At 40.4% G+C, this 14252-nt stretch overlaps 1 protein-coding gene across 1 annotated transcript in view; it reads left to right on the forward strand.

The window, feature by feature from the left end:
• The window catches only part of LOC144654267 (E3 ubiquitin-protein ligase HERC2-like), a 62541-nt gene extending 49153 nt beyond the window's left edge, over nucleotides 1-13388 (forward strand). Inside the window, exons 50-57 of the mRNA XM_078514349.1 lie at nucleotides 6327-6758; nucleotides 7378-7612; nucleotides 8334-8627; nucleotides 9130-9213; nucleotides 9814-10231; nucleotides 10538-10776; nucleotides 11338-11634; nucleotides 12365-13388. Coding sequence (XP_078370475.1) covers nucleotides 6327-6758; nucleotides 7378-7612; nucleotides 8334-8627; nucleotides 9130-9213; nucleotides 9814-10231; nucleotides 10538-10776; nucleotides 11338-11634; nucleotides 12365-12583 — 2218 coding nt within the window. The 3' untranslated portion in view covers nucleotides 12584-13388. The remainder of the gene's footprint in view (nucleotides 1-6326; nucleotides 6759-7377; nucleotides 7613-8333; nucleotides 8628-9129; nucleotides 9214-9813; nucleotides 10232-10537; nucleotides 10777-11337; nucleotides 11635-12364) is intronic.
• The last annotated feature ends 864 nt before the right edge of the window (nucleotides 13389-14252 follow it).

Genomic DNA, 14252 nt, shown 5'->3' on the forward strand with positions numbered 1-14252 from the left:
AGCACTATCGGTAAGAGCCTACCATCGAATCTTGACAATGTGCGAGCCCTCGAGTCGTGCAAGCCATTGCCGTTTGCTTAAAAAGCACATCGGCAGGGCTGTCACTAAGGGCCGGGGGCCGGGGATTTTCCCCGGCTACAACGAGTTTGAGCCCCGGCTACTTTGATACAAAACCAAAACATGGAAAGTGAAAAATACATCAAATAACTGAATTGTGAATAAAAAACAAACCAATAGTTTATTAATTCAAATTATTTGTCACCTTTTAAAGAGAGCGATTGACATTTCATGTGAGGCTGTGATTGAAAACGCGTAAATATTGAACAATGTCATCTTCCTTTGAAAGCGGGTGAGTTTATGCATCAGTCAATTCCAGCAGTGCCCATCCCCCCCCCCCCCCCCGGGCTAACCCCCGGGCATTAGCATTTCTTTAAAAAAAAATTGGCAAATTCCCGGGGTGGGGATGAAGGAACCGGGCAAATGCCCCGCTCCCGGGTTAATTGTTTTCAATCTCTCGATAGGTGATATAAGAATATAATACAAGTTGTTGCTTCTTAGCAATGAAGAAATATCTAAAATTGAGAAAATATACCTTTAAAAACATCCACGAACATCCACGAGCTTCTCTAGTCATTCGTGAACTAGCTAATCTGCAACGTTGTCCACGTCAAATGCCCGGGGTCAACCCGAGGTACGCAAATGCCCCACCCTCGGGACGGGCAACATTAGCAAATATTAATGCCCCGGGGTTGCCCGGGGGGGGATGGGTACTGCTAGAATTGACTGATGCATTACGTTTACGTTTTCATTCGGATTCTCTTGTTGTCGGAGATTCCGGCTCCGCGTGAAAATGTCATTGAAAAAACGGAGGGTAAAAGTGGATAAACGAATAAAACTCTATCCCTTCTTATCTTCTGGCTGTGCTTTAAGGTAAGATTATGTTTAACTGAAGAAACAACAGTTTGGGCTTCAGCATTTCACTTTCGAATCGACAAGTGACCTGGATGATGCATGAAGGACATTGCACAAGACGCATGTGGCCCAGTAATAGTCACACATGGACTTTCCATAGTTGAACTATGAACACTTTCCACACAAATAAAATCGGCGATCAGTTAACTGTAAACTAATGCAACATTATGTGTGTTCTCCTCTTGCCTGTTTTACAATAATGCTGTTTAATCAGCAACATGTCAATAAACACAGATCAGTCCTACAGGGCTCGTATGCGTTATTACACGTACTTTGTATGACAAAACATTGGCTTGTCTGAGTATTCCACATAAGTGCAGAAAGTTTTGTTGTGTGAATTTCTCAAAGCAATGGTTTTGGTTAAAGAAAAAAACAAACAAAAACAAACCAGTTTGACGTTCCCAACACGTTCCCGACGCCATGTTACGAGTTACTTTCACTCATTCCCAGTCTTCCTCAACTTCTCTTTTCTGTCACGCCATTAGTCACAAGTCAGGCCGTTTCAAATCCCATAATAAACGATAAATTTCGAAAACTTGTCAAATTCTTGTCGAATGGTATCGAGAAAGAGAAAGTTGTAAGTTACCATGGCGTAAAAATCGCATAAAAACAAATTCGTATTAGGAACAATTTTTGTTGTTTCCTAAGCCCTCCCCCCCCCCCCCTCCCCCCTCAACAACCTACAACAGAAAAATCTTGTTCCCCGGCTACATTTTTTATTTCCCCACCTACTTGAAAAATTAGTGACAGCCCTGCATCGGTTACTCTAATATAAGTGACATTACATTATGCGGATATGGTTAGCGTTTATATTAGGATTTGAGGACAGAAGGCACTACTATTGATTTTTCCTTCCTTCTTTCCCAGTGTCCCCGAGCGCTTTTGTTTTTCACTCCTCAGGCTCGCGCTAACTTTTCACCTCTCCCCATTTCCCAGCCCTTACAAAAAATTAAAGAAGAGGCCTCTGTGGAGTGCAGAGTAAAAGTTCATGCATGTTTTAAGGAGACACTGCCGTTTACGTACACTCCTCTTGATCAAGCAATCAGCCACGGGTTTTTTAGCCATTTTTCAATTACTTCCAAATTGAAGTTTGTCTAAAAATAATATTTTTTCTCACATAAAAAATGGCAACAGAGTAATTCTGCAAGTTATCAAAACCTGAGAAAAAACACAGATGTTTTTTTTAATGCCTGATTATGACGAAAAACTTTAAAAAATTGCCATTTTTTTCAACTGTGATGTAGTTCCTTTATACCCTATTGAAGTGTAATCTGCCGAAAAGAGAATATTTTAATGGCCCTCACTCGACACCAGAGATAAAACACGTGTTGATACTTGTTTCATTTCATTATAAGAATGATTTTAATAAGCCATTTGGTTTGTGTCGCATTATCAATTGTTCCTCCCAGGCTAGGTCTCGGGGGCTAGGTCTAATAAAATGCGACCAAAATGAAAAAGTCTTAATATTATGTCAACAAGTTTATAACATAGCGTCAAAAGAGGCTAATTTGAAAACAAAAATAATTTCTCAGTACATTTTAAAGGTATCTTAATGAGTTCTATGGAAGTTTCGTTTGAAAAACGTTGGGTCCACACGTTTTCAGCCAGGCGACTCTCGCCCCAGTTCTCTTGCGACCATATCCAAAATGGCGGATGAACAGCGTGCAACCAAAATAGCAAAACTATGGCATAATGGCGAGGAACTGAGCGGCTTCAGAAACGTTTCTTGATTGTAAGGGACTATTAAGGACTTCTGTTATCAAATGCAGAATGAAGCGATCATTGCGAAATACGATTTGGCCGTAGGATGTTTGTACTCGCACGATTTTCAAAGATATGGAAATTTACCTTTACTATAAGAACGTTTAAGGTGACTCGATCGAAATAAATGACGTGCTGTATGCCGGTCAAAAATTTCTAATAACTTCGCCATTTCTGACTCGATTTCCCTGAAACTTTCGCATTTTACTCGAAATTTATCGTAGATTAACACGCACGTCAATTTGTCGATGAAATGATTACGAGTTTTGCGCGATGTTACTTTTATTGAACACACCTATTTGGATAAAACTACTATTTACAGAAAACTGAGCGCTAAGATTTCGTTTAAACTACTGCAATTATCTCATTATAACATCTTATTATGACTCTCTAAGTTTCCGAAAAATCGTCGGAACAGAAACCTCGATACAATTTGATCATCAAAATATTAATCTCGGGCAAACTTAGAGACTTGGAACGCTCCAGCACTTCCACATTTCGCCCAAAAGTATCATAACCAAAGACAAAGAAAGTTCAGTGCATCAGTTTTGTTAGCTCCAAATCGCATTCGGCTATTTGCAACGTGGAAAAAGTTTGAGCAAATATTATAAACTCACCATTTGCGTCAAAATGTAGTAAGGTTTCCAAATTTACGTTGTTTTAAATTACATGAAAACTAACCGTACGAATTGCTTAAAACAACCGGAACATTAAATTGAACATCTTACACAAACTTTGTCCTACTTAACGTTTCTGCAGCTGCCTTGATTTGGATGAAATAATGTTTTAAAGTGAAGCACTGCTCCAACTCTCTTTTAAACACGGCCATGTTGTTGTTTGAATTCTTTCGTTGACGCTATGCAAATTGCTTTGGGTTTGGTGAGCATTTGAAGAATTTACACATAGATAAGGGGGGTGCATTTTACGCCATAAGACGGCGTTATTTGAATTACAATACACATACTACAATGTCTTAATTTCAGTTTTAGTACCAACCCTTTTCAAATTTTATGTGGCATAAATTAAGGACACCTCTGACATCAGAACATGAAGCAACCGAACACTTTCAATGCACCCCCCTTATCCATATGCAAATTTTTCAAATTATCGTCAATTTCAAGGAAATTTGCATAGCGTTTGTTGTAGAATTCAAACAGCAACATGGCCGTGCTCACAAGAGAGTTGGAGCAGTGCTTCTTTTTAAAACATTATTTCATCCAAATCAAGGCAGCTCCAGAAACGTAAAGCAGCGTAAAGTTTGTGTAAGATGTTCAATTTAATGTTCCGGTTCTTTTAAGCAATTCGTACGGTTAGTTTTCATGTAATTTAGAAAAACGTAAATTTGGCGACCTTCCTACATTTTGACGCAAATGGTGAGTTTATAATATTTGCTCAAACTTTTTCATCGTTGCAAATAGCTGAATGTGATTTGGAGCTGTCAAAACTGATGCATTGAACTTTCTTTGTCTTTGGTTACGGTACTTTTGGGCGAAATGTGGAAGCGCTTGAGCGTTCCAAGCCTCGAAGTTTGCCCGAGATTAATATTTTGATGATCAAATTGTATCGAGGTTTCTGTTCCAACGATTTTTCGGAAACTTAGAGAGTCATAATAAGATGTTATAATTAGATAATTGCAGTAGTTTAAACGAAATCTTAGCGCTCAGTTTTGCGTAAATAGCAGTTTTATCCAAATTGGTGTGTTTAATAAAGTTAACATCGCGCAAAACTCGCGATCATTACAACGACATATTGACGTGCGTGTTAATCTACGATAAATTTCGAGTAAAATGCGAAAGTTTCAGGGAAATCGAGTCAGAAATGGCGAAGTTATTAGAAATTTTTGACCGGCATACAGCACGTCATTTATTTCGATCGAGTCACCTTAATACGCTTTGGTAAGTTAAGTTTTAGCAAGTTCAGCATGGATATGTTTCAAAGAAGTGTATTTATTAGTATAGTAAACTATTACGTAGACGTTATACGGACTCCTGTATTGTATGCACATTATATTTTAGGGAACAAGCTTTGGAGGGGAACAAACTGATTTTTTCAGTATTGTGTTTTTTAATTTTTGCTAATTTTAACAGTCAAAATTTATGTTTACTCGTCTTATTACTGCTAACAACAGCTTTTCTAAGAACTTTAAGCCTCGCCAAGGCAAATTAAAGTGTTTAACAATAAATAAAATAAGTATGAATGCTAAACTTTTGGTTTTGACAATATGCAAATTAGGTCAGGGTGTGCTTCAAAATGGGTCATTAAAGAACTAAAACATTACACGGCCCAAATTTTTCTCAACTGAATTTTGTTCTACATGCATTGGGATAACTCCTGATATAAGTGTCCTTTTTTTCTAGTTAGGCAGTTAAAAAATATGAACATCTAAATTTTGGCAATTTTGGGTAGTGGTTTTCTCATCAAAAGTTGGCCAAATTTCGTGTTATGCCTCACACTGTCAGAACCCTCTATGCCAAATCAGCATATATGAAATGAAAGAGCATTTATAGTAGTATCACAGCCTACAAGTATTTAGTCAAAAGGTTTTGTGTGTTTGATTTTATACAAGTGCAAACTTACTCCTTCAAAAGCAGGATTTTTCATGATTTGAAGGCTCAATATGGGACCACCCCTGGAACTTTGAAAGTAAAAGTCAGAAAACCAAACCCAAATGGCTTTTAGAATATCTCATCAAGGCCAACTTCTGCAGTAAGTTTCAGGAAAATCGGTTGACCCCGACTTCCAAGGTCTGGAACACTTTCTCTGACAGTGGCACTTAAGTCACGTTAATTTCAGATACCTTAATTAACACAAGCGCTAATTTCCTATAATAATGTATGTCGGGAGAAAATGCTTTGTGTTTGAATACAATGTATTTTAGTCCATATTTATTTTTGTCTCGTTATACTATTCGCATAGTCATCGTATACATCTTGAAATTTACAAAAATATGGAAATCGTTGGACTAGTTTCCAGAGCTTTACAACATATGGGAAACCGAAAACAAAGGGAAAAGATATACGAAGGGCGGCTCTCTGCATTTATTTGTCTGCATTATTATAATAAATTTGTCCAGTCGTTTTTATTCCTTTAAACTCGAGTAATGAATGAAATCTTTCACCCAGATTACTGCCATTATAGTAGTCTGGTCGCTCTCCTCAAACAGAAAAGAAAAGTAAATTGCTTTAAAAGAATTTGGCTACATTCAGGGTTCGTACGGGTCCTGGAAAGCCGAAATTTTTTTTTGGTGCACTTTCCAGGACTGGAAAGTCCTAGAAAATGACTACTGGTCCTAGAAAGTCCTGGAAATCTGTTAAACTCAACTAAGAAATGTGCAGACAGTAAGGAGAAATAATATTAAGATCTTGGATTGTAAGGGTGAATGTGAATTTAAGAGTCCTTGAAAAGTACTGGAAAATTGTTTGTCAAAAAGGTACAATCTCTGTACATTGCATAGTGTCAAAATGAGTAGTTAAACCTTAACCGTGGAAAAGCTCTGACCCACCCTATGTTTTAAAAAAGATAGCTTAGTGATGAGCAACTTATATAAGCAGTTACACGAGAAATCCTGCAAACTCCGTTTTCTTTATTTGTAGCCTCTGTGATCGTCCGCGCGTTATAGAAGCCCTGCGCGGCAAATCTATCGTGGACATCGCGTGCGGCGGTTCCCACAGCGCTTGCATCACAAATAGCGGTGAGCTGTACACCTGGGGCAAGGGAAGGTACGGACGGCTGGGTCATGGCGACAGCGACGATCAAGTACTGCCAAAGCTGGTGGAAGCCTTACGCGGACAGCGTGTGATAGACGTAGCTTGCGGGAGCGGTGACGCCCAGACCCTGTGTCTGACTGATAATGACTGTGTGTGGTCATGGGGTGATGGAGATTACGGCAAGCTTGGCCGCGGAGGAAGTGACGGGTGTAAGATTCCAATGAAGGTGGAGTCACTTATGAGAGCTGGGGTGTGCAAGGTGGAGTGTGGCTCACAGTTCTCTGTAGCGCTGACCAAGTCTGGTGCTGTTTATACTTGGTAAGTACACGTGAAATTCGTGTCTGACAATTACAACGAGTGTGAAATATAATTTAAATGATTGCTAACGAGAAGATCTATTTACGGCGTTAGACAATGCAATGCTGTTGAAATATAAGTCTTATTGGAAGATAAATGAAGCTTAACGCCCTTGAAACCATAAAACGAAATAACCTGAACTTGCATGTACACTTTTATTATTAACTGAAGCATTTTGCAATAATTTTGTTAGTAGGAATCTAATGACTCTCTGATTTTAAAGCGACTTCCTGTATAGCGTATACAATATGAAAAAACTGGAACTAGTTTGAACTAGTCGTGTTTATTTTTTATTTACGATTCTTTAGTAGTCGCTCCGGGTTAGAGCAGAGTACCACCTCTACCCGTGGCGTTAATGTCTGGCGTTCCTCTTATTTCCTCTTTCTTCGCTTTCACCAGTTACATCTGGCTATTTACTTCCCTTGATGTCCGTTCTTCGGTTTTTACTTCGCTTGTATTTAACAAGACCAATAAGGCAGGTCGTAAGCAAATTCTCCCGAGTAAAGTGTTAAAAAATATATGCCAAGAAGTAAAGAGAATTTTGTGCTGATCATGGCGCTGAAATTGTTTTATCTCTCAGGGGTAAAGGCGACTACTACCGCCTTGGGCATGGCTCAGATGATCACGTGAGACGTCCCAAGAGAGTGGCAGCCCTGCAAAACAAGAAAGTGGTTGCTATAGCAACAGGTTCCCTGCACTGCGTGGCATGCACGGACATGGGTGAGGTGTACACGTGGGGTGATAATGACGAAGGACAGCTTGGGGACGGGTCAACAAATGCCATCCAGAGACCACGGCTGGTCACAGCTTTACAGGTGACTCTACTGATTTTTTTAACATAGTCAGTGTAAGCAGACTTCTGTCATCCCACGCTTGTTTCTGTCCTTGCGAGAGCGATGTGTAAAGCCCCGGCTCGACGATGAAGCGATTTCTTTCAACATCGTGTGTGTTACACAAAACATTAGCGGATAAACGGACAACCCATGTTGAACGAAACATCGAATGGAGTGAGCCCACTTAACGCTTTGTTTCGTTTTGAAATTTTGTTTATTCCGTTGCGTTACGAAATTGGAGCCGGAGCTGGATGACGTAGTACTGTACAGGTCAGACTGACTCTTACTTCAGTGTAAACAAGTAATCAGGAGATATTATAACTCGGATTTTGGAAATGCTGAAAAAAGGCAGTTAAACTAATAGACAGAACAGCGAGTCTGCGAACAATTATGTTCATTTTAGCGATAAAACTGAGATACATTGTAAGGGCAGAAAAACTACAGTTGACTGCGTGGAGCCTGGATAACACTCGCTTCAAAGTCACTTTTAGTCGTTTAACAACAGTGATGACATTTTGGCGCCGTGAAAACACAAAAACCTTTTGAAGTGCTCAGGAGTGCTTTTTCTGCCATTAACCTAAAACAACACTTTTTTTTCACTCGTAACCTTGCGAGTATGTAGAAAACGACTCAGTTGGGAAAGCGGTTGTTTAAATTAAATTAAACGGTGCTTATGCCGTAACCTTTTTCGTTTCTTTTTCAGGGCAAGCAAACAAACCGAGTGGCATGTGGTTCAGCTCACACTATTGCCTGGTCCACTACAAAGCCCGCCAATGCTGGTCGCCTCCCCAGGGAAGTCCCCATGGAGTTTAACCACCTACAGCTGATCCCCCTGGGGGCATTACGGAATCGCCTTATGTTACTCCATCACTTCTCCGAGCTTGTGTGTTCGTCGATCGCCTTGTTTGACCTGCAGCCTCGTATTAAGGATCATCTGGGTCAAGAGACCTTGGTAGCGCTGGATGGTTTAAGAGGTGTACTGATCCCGTCTGGGAAGGTAAGGAATGGCCATTTTGATGTCTTTTTGGCGTGAGCAAAGCATCAACTAACGGAAACCATACAGTCTAGGTTATTCAAGAACAAACGCGCGTACAGGAAGTAACACGAATCGAAGAGGGTGTTTTGGAGCAGTGCGTGCAACAAAATTACAACTTGTCCAGCATTGATTCGTCTTTACCGTTTCACTACTTCTTAATTGTTGCCTGCAATGTTATACGCCTCAATTGCATAGATGGACACACGGTTCAACTTGGAAACTGCGCGCAATGAACGCCAATGTTGCACAGTCCGAATCACGCGGACTAAGGCGCCATCTACCTTATACGTTTTCATACGAAAGAGACAGTGTTGAATACGAATCAAGGCTTTAATACGCAAGGAATAATTGAAATGGATGGTAACAATGGTTGGAATTAATCTCAGAAAGTGAACTGTAACTAAAGGCTCTTCGAGATTCAGACGTTATAATTATAACGTTTTCTTTGTTTATCACGTTTTAGGAGGCAGCTTTCCGTAAAGTTGTTCAAACAACTATGGTTCGTGACAGGCAACACGGTCCTGTAATAGAACTAAACCGAATACAGGTGAGTTATGTATCATTAAAGTTTTTATCTCGCTGTTTGCTCTTTGGCTCTTTTGGGATCCCTATTCTACCCTCATTTTTACGTTAGATATACTAAAAAGAACAAATTTTGGAGCGCCATACAGCTACGATTTAAATAAACTACATAGGCCTTTCGACCTTAACGGTCCTCGTCAGTCAGTGTAGATACATTTCAAATAGCAACGATCAGTAACATGATATTACAGTACAGTACATGTATAGGGTGTGTTAAGATCTATAATGAAGTAACACCGGTGCGCAGAGCACACGGATCAACCCTATTAAGGCCATCAGGTTCACTAGTACGCAACTTACTTATCCATATGGACTCTAATTCAGTTAATTTTCCAGGAGAAGATTGGCTCAATACAACAAACTTAAATGTTTGGTTAAAATCGGAGTTATAAGGATCTAAATAAAATTTTTAAGGAATTTGAAGTTGAATTTGACGTTCTCGTATTGAGGTTGAAAGCAATTTGAAGACAATTCGTAGTCCTTAAAACCCTTATTCCAGGGCGACTGCTTAAAATTTGAACAATGCGTGGTTACTTAACTTTTCTCCTTGCGTTCCTCTCTTCAGATCAAGAAGTTCCGGTCTAAAGGCGGTCTAACCGGCCCGGACGGTTCCAAGTCAGTATTCGGCCAAGCTTGTTCCAAGATGAGCAATTTTGGTCCCGACAGCCTGTTCCTTCCTCACCGAGTGTGGAAGGTCAAGTTCATCGGCGAGAGCGTGGACGACTGTGGAGGCGGCTACTCTGAATCCATCGCAGAGATGTGTGACGAGCTTCAAAATGGCTCCCTCCCCCTGCTGATTGTGACACCTAACGGAAGAGACGAGTCGGGGGCAAACCGAGACTGCTTCATTCTAAACCCAGATGCCACTTCTCCTGTTCATCTCAGCATGTTCAAGTTTCTAGGAGTGTTGATTGGGATTGCTATCCGTACAGGCAGCCCGCTTAGCTTGAATCTTGCTGAGCCTGTGTGGCAGCAGTTTGCAGGTAAGATGAACCCGGGCTGTTAATCGTGTGTTCCTTTCCTCGCCATAGTACGAGGCTAACCAGGGGAGCAACATCGCGACTCCCTTCTTCTCCTCAACCTCTAATTTGCCTTTTGTTACGTTATCATTTTGGCCGACTCGGTCATCCAAAGGAGACGTCGGAGGGAAAAAAGTTTTCTCCTTCAAAGACAGCAGAACGACGAATAACTTGTTGAATTCTCCGATATGCACCTTTGCAGAGAACGTGTTAAAAAACTTGCTGGGTGATATAATAATCTTCATGCTGCTAATACTCTTATGTTTTCAGGCATGTCGTTGCGAGTGACCGACTTGGCTGAAATCGACAAGGATTACGTACCAGGTCTAATGTGCATCCGGGACATGGAACGTGAAGCGTTTGAAGCCATGGAGATGCCATTCAGTACTCCTAGCGCCAGCGGTCAGGAGGTACAGCTGCATAACAAGATCAAGAGAATCACACTGGACAACAGAGAGGAATATGTGAGATTAGCGCTCCACTATCGCTTGCACGAGTTTGATTTACAGGTATTTGTCTATTTGATAAAACTACGGTCATTGACATAACCTTGGTGCAATTGCTGTTTTTCTTACTTGAAACATAAAAAACATAAAGTAATTCCCCCCCCCCCCCCTCTCCCCCTTAACAATGTTGCGTAACATGCCAAAAATAATGCCTTCAATTGCTACCTACTTTTGTTCGCAAACTGAAACGCACTGCACAAAGAGTTTGGGCTATCTAACATTGAAACGGGGGGAAGAGGGTGGGTGTGCCAACGAATTTTGTCAATGATTGTAGTTCTTACACTCTGTCAAAGCGCTACTCTTATTAAGCTTCGTGGTTCGTTTGAATTCCAGCTGCACTAAAGCCCGAGGGGAGTTTGCAGTGCGCAAGTGGAAACTCATGTCGACTCTCGCGAAATTTAAACAAAAAATTTACGCCAAAGAAGAGTGAAAGTTTTTGCTCTCATTCTCCCTTGTCCTGGGTTAACAAATGTTATGACGCAATTTGTCACAGTAAAGTTGTTGCTCTTTGTGCTTTTGCTTGTTTTCACATTGACTGACGAATCGTGTGCTCTTGACCTTCAGATATCCGCAGTTCGAGAAGGCATGGCACGAGTCGTTCCAGTTCCCTTGCTTTCATTATTTACCGGCCCTGAACTGGAGACGATGGTATGCGGTAGTCCCGACATTCCTCTGGACCTGTTGAAGTCCGTGGTGACGTACAAGGGAGTGGACGCTAGCGCCCCATTGGTTCGTTGGTTCTGGGAGACACTCGAGAGTTTCTCTAACGCCGAGCGATCCCTGTTTCTTCGATTCGTTTGGGGACGAACTCGACTCCCGAGAACTATCGTGGATTTCCGTGGCAGAGACTTCGTTTTTCAGGTAAGCTCTTCATGCAATACCTAAATACTATGCCAAGTTGTTGCTTGCTGGCACACATACGCTCATTAATTGAATAGATTTCAATGGTTAACTTGTAAATGCCTACTGGATTTTAGGTAGCAAGCCTTAAAGGGAACCTCCACTCTTATGACAGGTTGACGTTGAATTGTTTGAAATATTGTTATGCCTAAATTTCAAATTTTACAGGATATGGGAGAAATGTTTCTTTGTTTTGGTTGTACCCTCTCTATGTAAATTCTGTGACTTTCGCAGGTCTCACTGGATCTATCGACCAAAACATTACATGACCGTTGTAACAGATTAAGTTGTTTCACAACTATTAATGCAACACTACATATATATCCATCCAGACCATATGCACAAATAATTTTAAGTCATCATCATTGTCTTTACCATCATCTTCATCGTCATCATTTTGTAAGCTCTTTTTAGGGCCAAAGAAGAGTGAACGTTTTAGCTCTTATTCTCTAAAGAAGAGTGAAAGTTTTAGCTCATAATTATCACGTCGCATTTTTTAGCAAATAAATATAACTGTGTAGATCCAGGGCTTTTCATAAACTTATGAAACAGGTTTCAAAGAAGACTACTGTATTAGCTGCCTGGTCTGAGAAAGTTTGAAGAATAATTTGACCTACTAAAAATCACTGCAAAACAAGTTTCTACTTAAACCCTTTAACGTGACCTGGATACTGTATACTTTTCGTTTCAGGTGCTTGACAAGTACTCTCCCCCAGACCACTACCTGCCCGAATCCTACACTTGTTTCTTCCTTCTGAAGATGCCGCGATACTCTTGTCAGCGGGTGCTTTGTGAGAAGCTAAAGTACGCCATCCACTTTTGCAAGTCAATCGATTCAGACGATTATGCCAGGATCGACCTCACGGGCGAACAGGCCGAGGAATACGATACTGATGTGGAGGCCTTTTAATTTCGAGCCGTTTCAAGTTACTCAAGATACAGTGACAGGAGGCTCGAAGACTAATGAACAGATTGCGTGACAATACGCTGTATTCACGAAAGCCGCCATGTTGGTTTTCATATTTCAGATCGCAACACAAGTGTTTCTGTCAAAATTATTCTTTAATATATTTTCAGTCATTATCGAGCCAGATTGTTGACAATTACTGCAGGTGTAGTTAAACTCTTAACGCGTCTGAGATCAGCGAACCTGCTGAAAAACTGGCTGAAAATTATCGATTAACTCCCTTTATGAACAATGTTTAAATTTACAATACAATATGAAAACCATCATGGCGGTCTGTCCTAAATGCGGACTGATGTGGCTAAATCATGTGATGAACATTCTCGGATCACGTGTGCCATCTGGTGACAAAAGGAACATCTGAGTCGCAGGCTCAATACCACCGCAAGAGAAATTTCACTCATACTGGACTTATAGTAAATTGTCTGAAGGAACAAGTGATGGTTTGCATTTGTCCAAGATGCGATTCTGTTGTAAGGCGTCGGTTTGCAATTTTGCAAACCCTTGTTGTGGTTGACTAAGACATTTCAATGTAAATGATAGCCTAGAATTTTGAGAGAAGATAGTTTGGTAGATGTTTTTAGCGCGAGAATATTATAATAATGCATACTAAGTTATTTGAATCTGGGTTATTACCGACCGAGGGAAAGGTTAATTTATTTCTATAAAATGTTTTCTCGTTTTAAAATAGTGTAGCAAGTATGAGTGACAGAAATAATAATAAGTTAAATAAAAAAATGATGTTGTTGTATATCGTCTGTCGTCCTCATTTTGTCTCTTAACAGAATATTCCCAGAATCGTAATCCGATTTTAGTCCGTTTTACCAGATTACCGCAAATATGACACCTTTCCATTATGGGCTTCATAGTATAGCTAACTCAACTTTCTATAAGTGACTTTAGTTTTATTAAATGTGTTAACAGATATTAAAGTTAGCTCCTGAGCATTTTGACACCAAGGTACGAAAAACCTCGCATAGAACTCTTGCCTCTAGTTCGCTCTATATATGCTAAGTTGTTAAAAAACCCTGAAAACATAAAGGTCGGCAAACACACGAGGGGACTTGTCGCAGGGACTAGAACCTCGTGTGTAACGACCTTAATGCCGGAAAACTAGGCTCGATTATTTGCACCACTTTCGAATCCTGTGCATGGTTTAAAATTTACTCTCACTTCCCGTATTAATGAAAGAAAATTGAACGAAACTATTTTGCAGAAAACGAACTGATGAGTCGAAAGATTGGTTTCAACTTTTGTTCGTGCATCGAACTAAGTCGCAGACAACCTTTCTAACCAATACGACCGGGCCGGAATTGAATTCAACCTAGCGTCCAGTTTTGTTCGATTTGTAAGTGTAGTGTTCGATAACATTTTACACCGAACCATGCTCGAGACGGGACGAATTAAACCGAGCAGCAAAATTGGAGCGACGATTCTGCTGCGCGGTTTACTTCGTCTTGCGCCGACTTGTAGCCCCTGGGATTCCGAGAATTAATATCACGAACAAGACAAGGTTTATTGTCATCCTTAGAACGCCGACAAAAAAGCCCTTTCATAATGTATTTGCTACGAACTGAATGTACTGTTTAATCCATGCATACAAAGCTGCTGTAAT

This window comes from Oculina patagonica, chromosome 5, assembly GCF_052425735.1.
Source record: "Oculina patagonica isolate OP01 chromosome 5, crgOcupat, whole genome shotgun sequence".
In the NCBI taxonomy this organism is placed as follows: domain Eukaryota; kingdom Metazoa; phylum Cnidaria; class Anthozoa; order Scleractinia; family Oculinidae; genus Oculina; species Oculina patagonica.